Below are 20,330 nucleotides of genomic sequence, written 5' to 3'. Positions count from 1 at the left end.
AATGTTTTTATTCTACATTTCTTCTGAAATATTCAAGACTATACATTGTTTACCATAGTTGGCAAGCTATAATGACCGTTATTTTTCACACAACTTCTATTTCAGTGGGGTTTACCTGTGATTTGCTTTCTTATCCAGATAAACTCAAGTATTACCATATTTAACAGTTTGTGTAAGTTGATCAAGTATATTAAGAAATTAGACTGTTCTAGAAACTGCTTTTGAAGATAGTGAGCTTGTGTTTTGAAAGCTGACCATAGTGCAATTGTTTTATTTGTCTATAGTTCACAGTTAAAACACTAAGATTTCAGCCTTTTGTCTGAAATGGTATAGGATCTCCTGCTTGACAGAAGGTTGGACTAGAAGACCTCCAAGGTCTCTTTCAACTGTGTTATTCTATTCTGTTCTGTTCGTCATTTTAGAGAACTTAATCTGCATCCATTCCAAAATTAGAATGTTGGCAGAGCATCTGAGTTATTATATTTATATCTTGTAAGAATAGCCTTTGGACAAGATACTTTTATAATGCTTTATGTTTCCTCTTTGTGTCTTTTTGTGTTTCCTGAAATAGATATTTTTAGACAGGAAAAAAAATCACAAAAAATCTATTTGGTTTTTTGTATTCAGGAGGTTATGGATATGATCATTGTAATTGATAGTTTTTAACTAAAACTTCCACTTTTTCTTAAAACTATCCTTCAAGGGAAAAAAAATCAGTGCATAAAATGGTAGTATCATTTAATTACAGTAATCACTTTTTCTAAAGAGTTGGTTCTAACTGATGTTTAATTCTTTCTTTTCATAGCTGTATGTAAGCAAGGATGTAATTTAATCCGTGGAGGATGCAGTGTACCTGGGGAGTGCAAGTAAGCTTGCTTATTTACTTACTTACTCTGAGTGTCATAGAACTCTCCAATATGTAATTCAGATTCAAATCATACAATGTTTAAAAAATAACTAGAAACATTCCTATGGAATCAGGAATAAAAACATTTAACAATTTTGAAAAATCCAATCTCATGACTGAAAGACAATTATAGCAAACCAGCTTCCCTGGCTTGATAGAACAACCAAGTTTTCGCCAGTTTCCTAGAAACCAGAGGGAAGGGGCATATTACACAATTGGGCAGAGGGTTCTGTTTCATAGGAGTGGGATGGCAACTTAAAAGGAGTGCTTCTATTGCCCTTAAGATAACATTTTCTAATTGAGGGAAATGCAACAAGCCTATCCAACTCGATCTTAACAGGCAGGGTAAAGGTGGTCCCTTAGACATTCAAACCTTGTAGATATCTTATAAGGATATACCTAAGGATTTCGCAGCCATTCTGTGAATTGCATCTGGAAGCTAACTAGCAACAGGTACTGTTCTTAGACTATTCGCCTGTCAAGTGCATTACAACAGCCAAATCAATAGGTAACAGGCTTACAGTGAGCAATGGCTATTGTTCCAAGAGAATTTACTGTTAATTGCATATAAAATGGAGCTTGCAAATACCCTCTTGACCACAGCTGTGCCTGCTCTCCCTAAACTGCAAATCCAGCTCTGCCTAAGACAGTAGAACTCTGCTTAGAGTTAATAATGGAATCTTACTGAAAACATCTTCCTTGGATTGAGTCTCTACCTGATCCCATCCAGACCCAGACCATCTGCCAGCACCTGAGCAACATTTCAAAAGCATCAACTACTCAATGAGGGGTCAAAATACAACATTGAATATCATCTGTCTACCAATGTAACGTTACCCCATGCTACTGGAGGTTCTCCTGAGAGACAGCAGGAAGGTCCAACAATGGGATCTTGATATGTCCTTTCTGCCCAGAGACTGAGATTATAAAGCAGCCACGCCCACTTTGCATCTGTTCTGGTACAGTTTTCAACTCAGACTTGCCCTAGAGAGACTTCTTTTGGACAGTTTGGACATCAAAGATTGTCATTCTTGGACTTCTCCCAGGAACAGGGTTTTTTTCTTGTGTATTGGCTTGATATCGGGGGTTTTTCTGGCTTTGGAGGATAGCGGAGGCAGCAGGAACTCTTGCCGTGTTCCTGCCGCCAGGGCTAAGCTCCATGCTACTCAGTCATGCTGGCCAATCCAGGTGCTCTGGCAATGCCACTGACCTGAAAGACCCTCGTCTGAGCTCGGGGGGAACGTGCTGGCTAGCTCCAGTCTGCTTGGCACAGCCATGGACCCACAAAAGTGCTGGGATTGCGCTGCAATTGCTGCTGCGGCTTTTGGAGCTGCTCGAGCCAGAACTTGGAATTTCAAGCCGCTTGGCATTGCTATGGCTAAATTTGGAGCCAGACCTTGAGAGAAGGCATTTATAAACCTGTGGGTGTGTGCACTGGCTACTGCGGTCGCAGACAACGCCGCCACCACCCTTCCTGCCATCGTCAACAGGCTAAACTCCTGCGGTGCCCTTGCCTTATTTCCAGCCTCCCCTGTCAGCTGAGCTGTCAAAATGGTCGAAAGCTCCCCTGATGACAGGAGTAGAGCTAACGGTCGCTCCCCAGCTTTGCTGGAGCATACCAGCAAGGGACCTGCCAAATCCAGGTCAGCTTCTAAAAGAGCAGCCGACAAAATTAAGCCCAAAGCTTTCAGATCCTCCAGGCACACCAGCGCAGAGGAAAAGGACGCTAAGAGGTGCTTGAAAGCACTTGAAAAGCAATTTTTAAGGGCTGCAAAGAAACATGGCAAGCTGCCAGCCTCTCCTTGGACCCTCCCGCTGTCCATCAGAGAAGGAGCATCTCAGGTAGGACCAACACCCCTTCTCTCTCACTAATGTCATTTAGATGCTGAATAAAAGTGGGAGAGCATCAAGCCCTACAAGACTCGCCATTAAGTAGTCTATGATTCAATCTCCTTCACCACCACCACCCCAGAATTGTGACTTCAGGAAGGGGGAGAAATATTATTCAGTGGATCATTGTAATCTTTGAAGGTGGTTCAGAAGGACATTGTGTTCTATGGCATTGGAAACTACTTCCTCCAAGATTCTTTATAATTGCAGCTCAGGCGCTTTTTCCATAATCTTCTCCCAATGGGAGGGTTGGAGAGTATAATTGTCCAGTTTATCTTGATCAAATACTAGATTCTTGGGAGAGAGCTTACTATCACCTCTTTCAAAAAGTATGAAGTTTATGTCGATATGTATTAGATTTATATTCTGTATTTTGTTCCGAAGCAGTATATACAATTCACTTATTTTTCTCCTAAACAATAATCTTGTGAGGTGGGTTAGATTGAGAAAAAATGATTGGCCCAAAGTTACCTAGTGAGTCTCCGTGGCTAAGGAAACTGGATCTCCTTCTGTTATCTAACTCTTTAACTGCAGAACCATTGTTTATGTGCATCTTTATGGGCATTTAGTAATTTTGTGGGGAAGATGCTTAATTGCTAAACAAATCTCTGAATTTGAGAGATTGTTTCTATTTTTCAAATGATGATACTTTTTTACAAAATTGTATTGCAAGCAACTAGCAATAAATTTGGCACATATTTTTATATTTTCAAATATAGACATTGTTGTCAAATGTACAAATTAAAATAGTGTTATATACCATCTGTCTGCTCAAATAGAGCATTTAGGGCAGCCTTCAGATAAAATAAAATGAAATAAAACTTAGAGTAACAGAGAGAACAGAACTCATGAGAAGCTTTGTTCTCACTGCCCTCTTGTATTCAAGTGCAGTGTTTCATTTACATATATAAAGAAAGCAAATTAATACACCTAGAGCTAAAAACTAAATATTTCCAAGTAATCACGATATTTTGATCTTTTTTGTTTGCATCCCGAGTTACAACCTACTTAATAGGAATCACTTGCATAAGCTATTTTTTCTTGCATATTTTTATTTTTAACTCAATAGCTTTGCTATTTGATATTATAATGTGATTAAAAAACTAAAAGCTTTTGGCAACTGCTTTTTATCTAGCTTGTTATCCAAAATATGTCGGATCCTTGAATGAAAACTGAATTGAGAATGAACAAGAAATGAGTCTTCTCTCTCTTGAGATACCTGTATAGTGCAATATGAACTATCTTTATAATCTACATGATGTGGAATCTAAAAAAAATAGTTTGTTATACATTTACTTGGTTCCTGCAGAAATTTAGGAAGTGTGCTATAATCAAACTTATATGGACAAGGTAGATCATTTGAATGTCAGTAAAAACACAGTAAGTGTGCTTCTAATGCTTAATTAAAAACACTGATTCCTAGTGAATCTAAATGCCTCCATTTTATAGTCTGGTATAAAATAATGTATTCTTATTATCAGCTATATATTACTTTCAATGTGTATATAGCTTTGGAACCAATATTATTAAAATGATACAAATTTAGTTAATAATTTATAGTTTCATATATTTTATTGGTGTTATGTTTCCTATAGTTCTATCTTTTTTAACATTGTAAGCCACCCAGAATTAACCTGTAGTAAGATAGACAGCCAGTAAATTTAATAAATAAATAATATAATTGACAGTGGACATCATGAATGTCTTATCTGATGTGGGAGGACTTTCAAGGATTAGAAACAGAGGGAAATGAGTTGCGTTCAGCATTGAAAATGTTTTACGACAATCTCTTCGCTACAGATTAAAGCAATGGCACATTCACAAGTATTTTAAAATAATCAAGATGATAAAGTACAGATGTTTTTTAAAAAAATAATTTGTACTTAGTACTCAAAGTAAACCTAAATATTGGTAAGCAAAACTTAGCTCCTGATGAATGCTGAAATTATAAATCAGGCAGACTGCTAGCAATCCAGAATATTTTTAATTTTTATAAGAAGGGCCATTGATACTAAAAAAAACCCTGCACATATGTAGTTTTGTAACTTCTCACTGACATATGTCATTATAATAAGAGATACATATGTTTTTAAGATTACGGCAATCCATGGTGGCTAGATGCTTCGTTGTTGTTAAAGACTGCTAAATACAAAATAATTGAATGCAAATTTGCAGCTTAAAATTGTATGAACATTGTAGTTAATCAACATATTGCTAACATTTAATATGCACTTTGTCTAGGTGTAATTATGGTTGGGACGGGCAATTCTGTGATGAGTGTGTCCGCTACCCAGGCTGTGCTCATGGGAGTTGCAACATTCCATGGGAATGCAAATGTGAAACCAACTGGGGTGGCCTGCTCTGCAACAAAGGTATTGCACTTCTATTTGTAATAAATATTTTAAACCTTCAACGTTAACAAAAATCTAGTAGTGCTTGTTTATGTAAAGATGTTTACTTAAGAGCATTCAGCAGAATATTGTTTGCGTCAGTAACTTTCCTGTAACATGTAGTTCTGTAGCTTGATGGATTTTTCTATATTTGCCATCATAAACACCACAAAAATAATAGTATATGTAATAGCTTACATGAAATCAGATACATTAAAGGAGAATAAAGTATTTTAACATTATATTTGAAAAGACCTTTGTATGAAATTTTGCACCTTATGTGCTATTTTATTTTAATCCTTTCTGTCTAGATTTAAACTATTGTGGAAATCATCATCCATGTGTGAATGGTGGAACCTGCATGAATACAGAACCAGATGAATATAGCTGTGCTTGCCAAGATGGTTACTCTGGAAAGAACTGTGAAATTGGTACATACAGCTAATAATATGTTTTCTACTCCAGAAATGTTATTAATTAATGACAGTCTTGGAAAAATTTGGAATGTATGGCTTATTTCTTTTCTCTGTCTGCATTAGGAATAAATGAATTTCTGTTCTCTTCACTGTCTTTTATGAAAAAATTCATCTATACTTTCAAAAAATTATAGATAACTTGGCACATACTTGCAAGCTGGAATTTGCTTTTTACAAATTCATTTGTAAAATACGTTTATGTTTTAGGTAATCCTCCAAACTGTATAAAATAATGATGGGAAATACACTAAAGCTATAATAGAAAAATTTTGGAAAGTATGTTCATTTTAAGAATATATACAGTATGAAAACAATAGGAAAATAATTATTGTTTATTATTAAACTTTTATGCCATCCATCTTGCCAAGGCAACTCTAGGCAGTTTACAGTTGTATAATTAAAATATAAAACCTTAAAACAATACAAACCGCACATATAATTCAGTTGAAATTCAATTAAAATTCAATTAACCAAGATCAGAAGAAGGAAGCAAAGTACGTGGAGGGGAGTAGTAGTTATGGTCTGTCTAATCAACTACTTTCAGGATGCCACTCCCCCATTGGGGCTCCAGGCCAGCTGGCAGAGCCAGCTCTTCAAGCTCTTTCAGAAGGCCAGAAGGGATGCAGATCTCACCTTGGGAAGGGCAGGATAGAACAGACAGTAGGAACCATGGCAGAAAACCCTGCCTGAACCCCAGCAGCCAACATTTCTTTACTGATGGGGTCTGCAGCATGCCTTTTCTGCCAGTGCGGGTGGGCTGGGCTAATCCCAATGGGATGAGGCAATTTCTCAGATATCCTGGACCTATGCCAGAAAGGCTTTAAAAGTGATAACCAACACCTTGAATTGGATCCGGAAGCAAACTGGTAATCTACAAAATATTCATGAACATACACAAAATTTTTAAGTAGTCCTGTTGAATATGTCAATGATTAAGAAAAAAGCAAGGTAGAAAAACAAGAAACTTGAGAGAAAATGAAATTGGCAGATATGGGATCACACTAAATCGGGGGTGTCAAACTGGCTGCCCACGGGTCCAATGCGTCATGCACAGGCCATGCCCTATCCTAGCTCCATGAATGGGAAACACATCACATGATGCAGTGGTGAAATGTAAAATTTGTTACTACCGGTTCTGTGAGTGTGGGTGGGTGGGGTAATGTGACTGGGTGGGCGTGGCCAACTTTTTTTTTTTTTTAACTTTTAAAAGCATTTTTTCTACAACCTCTTCGGCCGAAGAGGTTGTAAAAAAAAGCTTTTAAAAGCCTCTGATGATCAGGCAACTCAGCTGGGATCGTCAGAGGCTTTTAAAAGCATTTTTTTCTACAACCTCTTCAGCCGAAGAGGTTGTAGAAAAAATGCTTTTAAAAGCTTCTGATGATCCCAACTGAGCCGTGCGATCATCAGAGGCTTTTTTTTTCTTTTAAAAGCATTTTTTTTGGCCAAAGAGGTTGTAGAAAAAATGCTTTTAAAAGTAAAAAAAACAGCCTCTGATGATTGCACGGCTCAGCTGGGCATGGGGGGTGGGGCAGGGATTTTTGCTACTGGTTCTCTGAACCACCCGCCACCATTGCTACCAGATTGGACGATCCGGTTCGAACTGGGAGCATTTCACCCCTGAAATGCAACGTGATACCCCTGCCCTAAATGTATAAAATTTAATGGTGACTTTTCTTATAGAGAAACTATAAATAGGGTTTCGGACTGGATTTAAAAACTATTATTTTTTTTCCATTAGCTGAGCATGCTTGCGTTTCAAATCCTTGTGCTAATGGCGGAATTTGCCATGAAATTTCATCCGGGTTTAAATGTCAGTGTCCTAAAGGATGGAGTGGACCAACATGTGCAATTGGTAGGTACTGTCTGAGTCATAATATTTGTACCTTGATGAAAACTCACTTTGGTGCTGAAAAATTTCTTGCAACTCAATTGCAATTCCCTTAGAGATATCTTGAAGGAAGTGCCCGTTTCTGCAATTCACACATGGACTCCCCCCTTTGTCATCCTATCAATTTTAGATTCTTCCAATTAAAAGTAAATAAAATTCCACCCAGAAATATGCCTTAAAATTATTATGGTATGTGGCTATAATACAGTGCTTAAGAATGATAGCAATCTATCCAAGAGAGAAAGAATGAGAGAGATAAGTGATTTTAGGATTGATAGGAAGGATCCTCATCAGTTTATTTACTAGAAAATGCTCAACATATAGCTTCTTTCTGAATTAGTTAATTTCTTTTCCCAATGGCAGTGTATGAAGTTGCATTATACAGTCCTTAACAAAATTCTAAATAGCCCATAAATTCAAAAAGTTTGGATGCAACTTCTTTTTTTAAAAAATGTGTGCAATAAAATAGTTTATCGGAAAATGAGTAGTAATGATGAAGGGGAGAACCACAATAGATAAGACAAAGATGCAAAATGTGTGGAACTCCTCACATGGATGAACAGGCCAGAAGTTTCCCTTTTCTTATTTGATTGAGATTTTTTTTAGCTACCATATTTTTCAGAGTATAAGATGCATCTTAGTTTTTGGGGAGGAAAATAAGAAAAAAGCTGATTGGTAGGTGGATCAGCCTCCCAGAATATCCCCAATCAGCTGTTTCCAGACATGAATTTTAGCAACAGGTTCGTTGGTTTTGAGCTCTGTGCCTTGCTTTTTTTTCCTGCCTCTGTAACTTCTGAAACTCCGTTTCAGGAAAAACTTTTTTTTCTCCCTCTGAAAGCCTCCGAAACAGAGCTTCAGAAAAAAAGGCTTTTTTTTCTGAAGCTTCTTTCAGAGGCTTTTATTCTGAAGGACTACCTGTACTCTGTTCAATCTCCTTTCTTTGGTATTGGTATGTAGATTAACCTCTTCCAATCTGTTGGTTATTGTGTCATTCTCCAGATTTGTTAACATAGTTTGGTTAGAACCTTTACAGATTCTTCTGTTGTTGTTTGCCATATTATTTTAGATAAAAGCCTTTTAGAGGCTTTTTTTCTGAAGCTTCGTTTCTGAGGCTTTTTTTCTGAAGCTTCTTTCAGCCTCTGAAATCTCCATTTGCAAGTCTGGGCGGGGCTACATTCGGAGTATAAGACGCACCCAGATTTTCACCCTCTTTTTTGGGGGAAAAAGGTGCGTCTTATATTCCGAAAAATAAGGTATGTTAACCCTGTTTTTAAGATTAGAAACCACCCCCCCCCCCCCATTTTTTTTTTTTTTTTAGTTTATTGCTAGTTTTGACAATTGTAAACAGTTTTGGAATTACATGTCAAATTAAATTAGTGTCTTTCTTTGCTTGAAAGATACTTTATAGTTCTAAAACTATCTCAGACAACTGTTTCCCTCCCCAGATATCGATGAATGTGCATCTAACCCTTGTGCTAGTGGTGGTACTTGTGTCGATCGCATTAATGGGTTTGAATGTATATGTCCACAGCAGTGGATTGGGGCAACCTGCCATCTTGGTAAGTCTTAACATTTAAAAATATCTCAAATTATTACTTCGAAAATATTTTTAAAGATTTTTACAGTCAACTTTGCTGAATTATTATTTAGCTACTTCTCATACCACTTTATGAAACAGATTGTAAAATGTTACTATCTTTTGAATGCAGTTCTGCATTCCTGAGCCATATACTGTACTACATTTAATCAAAATTCATCTGTAGCATTCCTCCCTGCTATAGATAATTATCTTTGGCAAAATAACTGTGGCTAAATTAGGCATGTGTAAATGTTTAAGCTGCTGTTTCACTGCAGAAAGATTTTTGTTCCTGCTACCTGGCCATTCAGTTTTCCTTATTGCTTCATTTGCTTGACTCATTTCATGATTGTGGTATGTGCAGTCTGCAGGATTACTCAGAAACATGGCGCTTTTTGTACAGATGTTTGGGCAGATTCTTTTTGAATGCATAATTCAGTCTGGAGTTAACAAAAAAACCCCACAATTATTGTTTCCCCAGGGAAATAGGTAATGGCATTAGAGGAGAATCAGGTCAGTGAAAGCACTGATCTTAATGCCCCAGATATTATAATCAATTTTCTGTTGAGCAAGTGATTGAATAGTTGCATAAGAGGTAAAATAGATGCTGATATCTAACCTTTCTTTAAAAAGGCTGCATAGCCATTATCCCCGGTGTCCACATTTGTTGGCTATTCTGCATCTAATCCACAATTAAATTGTTGAAAAAATCCTAATGCAGCTGCCAGAAGGGTGATGTGGGTTTGGTTTGGTTTGGTTTGGTTTGGTTTGGTTTGGTTTTATTTTATTTTATTTTATTTTATTTTATTTTATTATTTTATTTTATTATTTTATTTTATTTTATTTTATTTTATTTTATTTTATTTTATTTTATTTTATTATTTAGTTTGGTTTTTTTTTAAAGTTGGAAGTAACCTGTTCAGATAATTTTTATTACAGCTATTTCCCTGGATTTTATTTAAACAGTCACTGAGGCTTTCCTAGAGCAAAGAATGCAGCATGCATATTGCGAATATCAGCAAACAATATCAAAGTAGCGAATGAAATGTAGCTGATATTTGGAAAGCATGGAAGCTTTGCTTTGGTGCAAGGGCAGTATCTTTCTGGGTTTGTTCTTCACTCTCTGCTTTTCTTCTCTTCTTTCACAGATGCTAATGAGTGTGAAGGGAAACCCTGTCTTAATGCTCATTCTTGCAAAAATCTTATTGGTGGATATTATTGTGACTGCATTCCAGGATGGAAAGGAGTAAATTGTCATATCAGTCAGTATTTAATATTTAGTGTATACACTTGACCCTAAGGGTCTCTTATTTATAGACTGAAAGCAGACAATCTTAAATTAATGCTTATGTTTCATTTCCAAACCTAACTTTTCTACAAGTCTTTACAGTGACACTTTTTATCACATACTTCCTTGCATCTAAAGCCTTAGCTTTTGAATTGTGGAATGAACTAACTGAAAGTTTCTGAGAAATTACTCACATGGGACAATTTGTTTTAAACATTGCTTGACTTTATGATTTGGGCTCTTTCAAATTTATATCACTTATAAAAATCTTATTTTCTTTCCTCTGGAAAACATCAGTTTGAATATTTGAAATCAACAGATATCATTAATTGTGCTTCAGTCTATTTCCATTATTTTTCCATTATTTTAATGATTTTCCTCTTTTATCTATAGATGTTAATTATTGTCATGGGCAGTGCCAAAATGGAGGGACTTGCAAGGTAATTTTTGTTTTATTTTATGATTTTTTGAGCAACCTTTTAAATTTAAAATTCATCAGGACAATCATAATTGGATCCTGACAGCATTTGTCTTAACCTCACCCTTTTAATTCTTTATATCTTTGTAGACAAATAACACTAGCAATTGTTCATGTATGGATAATACAGTAGAAAATTCAAGATTCAAATGGATATCCAGCACCCATTCAAGAATATACTTTCAGTATTCAGACTACACAGGTAGTCCTTGAATTGTGACAGTAATTAGGACCTGAATTTCTATGTGACATCACAATCTCTATTGCTGTTGATAACTGAATCCCATCAGTTATTGGGAGAGGACTACCCACTCACAATCATGTCTCAGCAGTGGGCACTGCAATAGGACACAGGTTGTAAGTCCCTTTGTTTAGCATCATCATAGTTTCAAACAGTTGCTGAACAAATATTTGTTAAGTAAGGGCTACCTGTATCAGATAAGCAGCCATAGGAGTCATATAAATAAATAAATTCATCCAGTAAAATCAAGGAGATAAAAGGATACATTATATCCAAGTTTTTAATAATATGGACTAGGTAGCCAGTATCCTACACTGCTTTTGGTATACCAATTAATTGCCCCTTTCTGTAAATAAGAGGATTATTTACATTTTGAGGGTTATTTACATTCCTTAAAATGTAAATAAGACCATAAGGAAGAGTTCTGAAGTATTTCAGAAAAAAATTATTCAGGTACGTATCCCTAATGTTTATGACACTAGAAAGTAGAAATGCAAATTAAGATTTAAAAACTCTTAAAAAGGAGACTCAATTCAAATTCATATGTGAGCATTTAGAGGTTAACTGAGAATAATCTTAGTAAAATGTTCATTAGATTTGTTTTAGAGCAAAGTGACTATGAAACATTTGTACAGTAATTCTAAAAGTTCAGATGCAAAATTATTGGGCAACTTAACTTTTGTGCCTTTTGTGTGGCATAGTCTATATCAATAAGTTAAAACAAATATTCAGATGGGCGCTTTTTTTTCTAAAAAGATCATAACAATTGTTTTAGAATAATAAATAAGTATAATACTGGAAACAATGAATCTAAAGCATAAAAGGAAGCCATTGAATTACTTTTTTCTAGACATCAAATTTTAGTGGTATTGAATTGTTTGACATTACTCATCCCAAACAATTTTCTTATGGGTTTAATGGTTTCTTCTTTAAAACATGTGCTTTATCAGCTTTGTTTTTTTTAAAAGAAGGTAGAAATAGTTTTTAAAAGGGCAAAAATAGTCACTTTACTTTCATAGTTAAGTAAACATTAGAGTATTTTAATCCATGGACCTCAATTTAAAGTTATAGGAGAATCGGCCTAGAAGGATCCATTGTCCTAGTCATTCTTTTTAGAAAACTACTGGAATGTTTTTTTTTTTTAATTGTAATCTTTTTTCATTAACTTTTTTCTAGTATCTTCTGGAAATGATTATAATATTTTTTTCAATTTGTCCATGCAGGATGAAGTGAATGGCTATCATTGCATATGCCCTCCTGCTTTCATAGGCAAGAACTGTGAAAAAAAAGTTGATGACTGCATGAGCAACCCATGTCAGAATGCAGGTCACTGTACTAACCTCATCAATGGATTCCATTGTCTTTGCCCTCATGGCTTCTCAGGAGAATTCTGTGAGGTGAAGGATACTTTAGACTTGTTAGAATGTTTGGATGGTCTGAATTCTAGAGCAACTTGAATGTTTGTTGTTATGGATGAATGGAACAAACAGTTCGTTTACTGCCCCACAGAAACAACCAAATTTGGTGCAAAATAGTCCTGCCATCAGCCCATTAATAGCTCACCAACATTATTTTGTTTTTGCTTTCTCCTTTTTTGTTTGCTTCCTTTTTTTTTTTTTTTTGCTACAACAGAAAGCTGTCCTTTCATTTCCCCCAAATTCCTCTAGATTCCAATTAATTGATTTTGCTTCATAGCATATGTCAGCTACTGCAATAGAAATTAATTGTTGTTATAAGCCTTTTGAGGAAAGGAAGTACTTGGAAGGACACTTCTTCAGGATGCTCTCAAGCTGTCATCTTTCCCACCTGGGAGCACTATTTTTTAAGTAGTAGCATATTTGGAATATACAACAATAAGTGTGAGTGTTGATTCATTCTTTCTTTCTTTCTTTCTTTCTTTCTTTCTTTCTTTCTTTCTTTCTTTCTTTCTTTCTCACTCTCTCCCTCTCCTTCTCTCTCTCTCTCTCTCTCTCTCTCTCTCTCTCTCTCCTTCTTCGCTTCGCTTCCCTTCCCTCCACCACTTTTACAGACTACAAATCAAATTCTAAATTCAGTGTTCAGTGGGCGTTATTAAAGCACAAGTTTAAAAATCTGGGCATCTAATACCATTCCATCAGTCAGTCAGTCTGTTTGAATTAATACATTGGCATATAGCAGGCCAAGGTATTTTTTTCGGAGAAAATCCTATACTATTCATGAGGTATTGTTGTGTATTATTTTATAAGTAACTGGATAGTGTGCAGGTATTCTAATATGGCTATGCTGATATAATCACAATAATGTGATTTAGGAGCAAACAACTGTTCTAGATTGATTTCCTTTTTGTTGAGGAATTGAGTGTGCTTTTATTGAAATAACCTTTCCTGTGTATTAGAACATAAATGAGAAATGATGCTGGATTATTTCTCTTTGTATATTGCTTTCGGCTCATTTGTAGCATTAGTACTAAAATAATGCCTGGTATATTAAGATCTGTAGAAGAGGGCACCTTCATTTTTAGAGACCAGTTTTTTCAGGTATGCCTAAACAACTCATATCAATCAGATTGGAAGAAATTGTCCCAGTTGATCCTAGTTCCCATATCTTTTAGTGGAAAAAATATATTTCCATTATCTGGCTATTTAACTGTTTTAATGCTGTAATATAGCTCTCGTGTGTTTTTATGTGTTTGATTAACAGGTGACATTTGTGGAAAAGCTTAATGCAAATAGATGCTTCTTTAAAACATTTATAGTTGACATAAAGAACTATATTAAGATTACAGTTCCTTAGAATGATTTATAAGTGTAATTCAATATTCTTTGTAGTTACAGGATTTTTAAATTTTGCCACCTTCAATTAAAATGGTTAGCTTGGAAATCAAATATTTTCAAAGAAGAACCACCACCTATAATAGTCTCTAAACCTTTTTCACCCACAGAATCCCAAAGCAGTTTGAAAACAATTGTTTCTGCAAAAAATAATCCTAGCAGTTCTTTTGAGGAAATAGATTGAAAAGCAATCAAGCTACCATTCTCCTTGGAAAATCTGCTAGCTGCCACATAAGAAATAAGATGTAAATGAATTTCTGCAAATTGTCCCACAAACTCCACAGAACTACAGATTTTATAAAAACAAATTAGCTTTATAGTGGTTTCAAATGCATAGTAGTTGAACCATACATAAATTAGCTCAGTACCAAATAAATCTTAAGAGATGCATTTTGCCTGAAATTCTATAAGAAGCCTTTCAGGTAAGAATTAGGGTCCATTCAGGGGTCAAATGCTACCGGTTCGCACCGGTTCAGGTGAACCGGTAGTGATAAAAAGCTACCAGTTCAAGTGAACCTGTAGTAAAAAAAAAAAAAAAAAGCTACCATTTCGTGTGTGGTATTTCCAACGATTACCTGTGCCGCGCAATTTAGATTCGCTAGAAAGCAGGAAGTCCTGCTTTCTAGCGAATCTAAATCGCGCGGCACAGCTGTCCCCCCCCCTCGCTGTTCTACTTACCTTGTTAAGCCTCCTTTTTCCGTGCGAAGCACACATTTGGCATGTACTGTGCATGCGTGCGCAGTGTGCATCTGGTGCAAACCATGCATGCACGTGCAGCATGCTTTTGATGCGCACCGTGCATGGGCGCGCACACTGTTTTTGGCATGCACAGGCAGCGAACCGGTGGCAGTCCCCAGAGGATTTCACCACTGGGTCTGTCTGTCTGTGTTTTAGAATTTAGGCTTAGTTTGATGCATAGAAAAAAGCAGGTGTATTAGAGATTATATGATAGAGAAATAGATTAATAACATTGAACTGAAATTCTTAGCAGAGTAATGAATTCAGCCAGTGTGCTTTAATGATTAATAAATGGATTAGGATTGGAAAGATACAGGTTCAAGACTGCCTTTAGCCATGAAAATTCACTCCCTCACACTCTGCCAAACTTAATCCACACGTTTATTGTGCCAATACAATGAAGGGAGATCCCCATTTAAGTCACTTTGAGCACTAGATGTCAGGATATTCATCTAGAGGTTGATTACTTGATATAAATTAGAATTTAATTTTAGTGACATACCACTTCTCTCTTTTTTAAGCCCATAACTAATCTATAAAAATGAGAGTAACTACCTTGTGGAATATTGTTACAAAACTAACAATGCAGTTTAAATCTTTTGTAGATTGATATTGATCTCTGTAAGCCTAATCCTTGCCAAAATGGAGCACAGTGTTATGATCTGGGAGAAGACTATTATTGTGCTTGCTCTGATGATTACGATGGAAAGAACTGCTCTCACCTCAAGGATCACTGTAAAAATAACTCTTGTAAAGGTACTGTCTGTCCTGTGAAATTTTGACTGTGTAGCCTAATGCCGGAAATTTTATAATAATAGGATTCTTTTAGGGAAATATGTTCAGTGATTTTTCTTAATTAGTATTACAGATTTTAACAATATGAAGGACAAAATTAAATGCATGTAAATTTGATTTTTTTTAAAAAAAGGAAAATAAAATCAATACAGTAAGAAAGGAAAATAACAAGCCTCAGTCCTTCTATAGAAAATAAATATATGGAGATGAACATGAATTATTTTACTTATCCATAGAGGATCTGTTGGTCATTTTTTCTTAGATAAAACTGTGATAATCTTATACACTTGTTCTTATCTTGTTTGCATTATCAAACTTGCTTCCCAGAAGTAGATTGAATTCTGTTTTGAGTGTCAGTGAAATAGACAGTAGAAGTGGATCACATTTTATTATCTTTCTTAGCTTCTTTTTGTCTCTCCAAATCTGATTCAGGGAACTGGGAACTATTTAGAGCAGATTTAAAAGATCATACAGAGAGAAAAATCTAATACAGTTCAAAGTGCTTTCATATGATAATGGTTAGCCAGTTACTATTTTATAAGAGCATTATATGTCATATACTAAGTACAAGTAATATTTAGAATGTATCTACTTCCTAATCCATGCAAGGATGTGTCATAAAGAGACTTTTTTGTTGGTTTTCTACTAAATATTAGTGCAACTTAATTAGTGCAACAGTAAGATGGTTCCACCCGAGGCACCTGATGGACCCTGAGAGGTTCCTGACGAAGCTTGGGACATTCCCCGCCTCTCAATCCCGCGACTCGGCTGAGGCGCTGGTAGCATCCTGGGAACAGGCGGCGGGCAGCACGTTGGATCAAATCACACTTTTGCAGCCTCTGACCCGACGCAGATCCCGGGTGGCTCTCTGGTTCTCCATGGAGCTCCGGGAAATGAAGCGTCGGAAAAGACGCCTAGAGGAGTGTTGGAGGTCCTCCAGGTCTGAATCTGATCGAACACTGTTAAGAATCCATTTTAGGTCTTATCTTGTGGCGATGGAAGCGGCGAAGCGGGACCACTTCGCCGCTCTCATTGCATCTGCAGAAAACTGCCCAGTGGCCCTGTTTAGAGTGACCCGCTCCCTCTTCAATCGGGGAGCGAGGAAGACCCCTTGCAGGGCAGAGCTGAGGATTTTGTACAATTTCTGCATGATAAAATTGCTCAGATCCGGATCAGATTGGACTTTGGGCGGAGTCCACTTGGGAGACTGAAGTAGGTCTTGGGAGTAGTATCTGGGTTGAGTTTGACCCTGTTTCCGTCCATGAAGTGGACAGGATTGTGGGTAGACTGGGTGCCTCCATGAGTTTGTTGGATCCGTGTCCCTCCTGGCTTGTTTCAGCTGCCCGGGAGGTGACTGGAGACTGGATCCAGGCAATTGTCAACTCTTCTTTGATGGAGGGGATCTTCCCCGCCTCCCTTAAGGAGGCGGTGGTTCGACCCCTCCTCAAGAAGCTTGCCCTGGATCCAGACTCACTTAATAACCATCGGCCCGTCTCCAACCTCTGCTTTATAGCGAAGGTTGTTGAGACCGTGGTGGCTCAACAGCTCCCACAGTTCCTGGAGGAAACAGAGTACCTAGACCTGTATCAGTCAGGTTTTCGGCGCGGGTACAGCACAGAAACGGCATTGGTCGTTCTGGTGAATGATCTCTGGTGGGCCCGGGATGGAGGTTGTTCCTCCATCCTGGTCCTACTTGACCTTTCAGCGGCTTTCGATACCATCAACCATGGTAGTTACTGCAGCAATTTGGGGGGTTAGGGGTGGGAGGCACTGTTCTACAGTGGTTCTCCTCTTATCTCTCAGGTCGCTCGCAGTTTGTATGGGCGGGGGGACAGAGATCCACCCCGAGGCCCCTAACTTGTGGGGTACCTCAGGGGTCAGTTCTCTCCCCCCTACTCTTTAACATCTATATGAAGCCGCTGGGTGAGATCATTTGTGGTTTTGGGGTGAGGTATCATCAGTATGCGGTGATACTCAGTTGTACGTCGCCACCCCGGGGATGCCCTTTCTGTGATGTCCCATTGCTTGGAAGCGGTGCGGGCCTGGATGGGGAGGAACAGACTCAGACTCAACCCTTCCAAGACTGAATGGCTGTGGATGCTGGCACCTCGTGTTTCAGAGGTCCCATCACTTTTGATGGGGGGGAGGTACTTGCCCCCATAGAAAGGACCCGCAACTTGGGTGTCGTCCTGGATTCTTGGCTGTCTCTAAAAGATCATTTGACGGCCATGACCAGGGGGGCTTTCGCACAGGTTGCACCCTTTCTTGGACTGAGATGCCCTTCGCACGGTCACTCATGCCCTGGTTACTTCCCAATTGGATTACTGCAATTCCCTTTACATGGGGCTGCCCTTGAGGTACACCCGGAGGCTCCAGCTGGTCCAGACTGCGGCTGTGCGGGTTGTTACGGGAGCTCGTTACTCCCGTGTAACATCTCTCCTGCGCGAGCTGCACTGGTTACCGGTAGTCCTCCGGATCCGCTTCAAGGTGCTGGTACTCACCTATAAAGCCCTACATGGCTTAGGTCCAGGGTACTTGCAGGACCATCTCCTGCATGCCTCCCACCGTCCTGTCCGCTCCCACAGGGCTGCTCTCCTCAGGGTATCGTCGACCAGACAATGTCGTCTGGCGACGTCCAGGGGTAGGGCGTTCTCTGTGGGCGCCCCTGCCCTCTGGAACGAGTTACCCACCGAGCTCCGGACAGCACCTGATCTCCGTTCCATCGGGGCCTGAAGACTTGACTATTCCAACAAATGGGCTGATTTAGATTCTTGGGTGTTATTATTTATTATCATTCGATTTTAACTGGTTTTAATTGGGTTTTTATTGTATGTTTTTATCTGTTTATTTGTTTTTACCTGTGTTCGCTTCCCTGAGTCCTTTCGGGAGAAGAGCGGCATATAAATACTTGCAAATAAAATAAATAAATAAATAAATAAATAAATAAATAACTTAAATATGAGGACTAAATGAAATATCTTGTGCCTGAATTAAGAAACCACAGGTTTATGGAGGCCTTCTATCCTAGAGGGTAGCTTATATGCATAATTTTCTCTTATTCTTAGTAATAGACAGCTGTACAATAGAAGTCTTCACAAATGCTACTCAGAATGGCATTCGTTTAATCTCATCCAGTGTATGTGGGCCTCACGGACGCTGCATCAGTCAACCAAGAGGAAATTTTACTTGTGCCTGTGAAAAGGGCTTTACTGGAACGTACTGTCATGAAAGTATGTAATATATATATATATATATACATATATATTATTAAATACAAGGTTCAAGTACTTGGGCTTAATTTATACAACATTATTTCTTAACTGTTTAAAGCGATTCCATAGGTACATAACAGGATTTAGAGGTCTACTGTAAGTTAGTTGAAGACTTGGAGTTTGAACATGAGTGACTATTTCTATGAGTAGTAGCCATTTGTTCTCAATAGGGTGGTGGGCAGGTGTCTTTGCACAAACAGCTTAGTACAAATACTAAATGATAGTTATTTGTTGCTGAGCTGTTTAAAGATCCATTGTATAATGACTAGATTGTTATTGTTTGGCAAATTTACAAGTGCTCACTCTTGCTCTTTCTCTGTGATTTCAAGGTTTTGTTTTAAAAAAAGCACTTCGTAGTGAAATGTACATTGCATGGATATAGGATATAGATGTACAGGCACACAAAATTGTAGATCTGTACTACTCAGTATATAAGGTCTCCAGTGTTTATGAATGGATCAGAATCTTTAGATTGATTTTTGGCAAGAATTTCCAGCTTGTCTTGGCTTTACAGAAATGATAAAATCACTTCTGAGTGAAGAGAGCTCAGAGAGAAAATAAGAAACAGAGGAGCCTGGTATCTGGTTTCCTGGCCCACAACCTGCCATTTTACACTTGGCCACATTTGATAAAATTAAGTTTTCTAGTAAAACTTTTAAGAGACATAAATAGCATTTATAATTGTGATTCGTGTTCTGCAACAAACTTAACGTTTATGGAAAACCCCACAAAGTAATAAAAACTTCACAAAGCAAGAGCCCACTCAGATAACATCTTAAATGTAGCTAGATTTTAGACTGTTTAAATAAACACTTGTTACATGGTAGCTTTTTGAACAAAAAAAAAAATAGTAATCACATCAGACTTATTTCATTGGATTAGAAAAGCAAAACTCACCACATTGGGCTCAGTTAAGCACCAGTTTAATTTAGAAAGGATATTTTGAGGTACAGTATTATTTGAAATAAATGGAACATCTTGTTCCTTAGGTTAGTTTCATATTTGTTTTATACTTATTAATTTTGAACGATTGTTGAAGAATTTTGTTGAAGGTATTTGTTTCTTTCAAACAATCAATATAAAAACAAACAGATAGTAATCTAGTAGTTATGTATTATTATATTTTAGATATTGATGACTGTCTTGAGAAACCCTGCAAGAATGGTGGAACCTGCATAGATGAAGTCAATGATTTCAGATGCTTCTGTCGGAATGGCTGGGAAGGAAAATTGTGTGACATTAGTGAGTATAGCTAAATATTAATATATTTAAGTTAGCCATTGAAATATTTTTGTCACTTGTAGTTTTTAGGAGTTTTATTTATGATAGTGAAAAAAGAAATTTGGGTTTGTATTCTTAATTCTCAGTCACATGACAAGATACTTTATAACTAGTTTATTTTATATTTAAAGATTCAGAAGAATAGAACTGGGGGAAGAAATACAAAGAAGGATTTAAAGACTATAAAAATTAAATAAGAATGTGCATTTTTAAGAAGAAAAACCATTCCTCTATTATATTATTATAATAGATATATGATTATATATCCTAATAATAATCATGTATCAAACATGCTTTAAA

The 20,330-nt window shown here is 37.2% G+C and overlaps 1 protein-coding gene across 2 annotated transcripts in view; it reads left to right on the top strand.

Moving 5' to 3' along the window:
• JAG2 (jagged canonical Notch ligand 2) overlaps positions 1-20,330 on the top strand; it is a 94,864-nt gene that overhangs the window by 51,343 nt on the left and 23,191 nt on the right. Inside the window, exons 5-15 of one of the 2 annotated variants that reach the window (XM_070931596.1) lie at positions 806-866; positions 5,039-5,169; positions 5,499-5,618; positions 7,402-7,515; positions 8,997-9,110; positions 10,276-10,389; positions 10,809-10,855; positions 12,358-12,531; positions 15,288-15,438; positions 18,543-18,707; positions 19,878-19,991. In XM_070931596.1, the coding sequence (XP_070787697.1) occupies positions 806-866; positions 5,039-5,169; positions 5,499-5,618; positions 7,402-7,515; positions 8,997-9,110; positions 10,276-10,389; positions 10,809-10,855; positions 12,358-12,531; positions 15,288-15,438; positions 18,543-18,707; positions 19,878-19,991 (1,305 nt within the window). The remainder of the gene's footprint in view (positions 1-805; positions 867-5,038; positions 5,170-5,498; positions 5,619-7,401; positions 7,516-8,996; positions 9,111-10,275; positions 10,390-10,808; positions 10,856-12,357; positions 12,532-15,287; positions 15,439-18,542; positions 18,708-19,877; positions 19,992-20,330) is intronic. The other variant, XM_070931597.1, reaches the window with a different exon arrangement.

This window comes from Pituophis catenifer, unplaced genomic scaffold (genome assembly GCF_029215685.1).
Source record: "Pituophis catenifer annectens isolate HBS135680 unplaced genomic scaffold, rPitCat1.0.hap2 SCAF_1, whole genome shotgun sequence".
NCBI lineage: Eukaryota > Metazoa > Chordata > Lepidosauria > Squamata > Colubridae > Pituophis > Pituophis catenifer.
The sequence above is the reverse complement of the archived record's forward strand: the minus strand, read 5'-3'. Positions and strand labels throughout refer to the sequence as shown.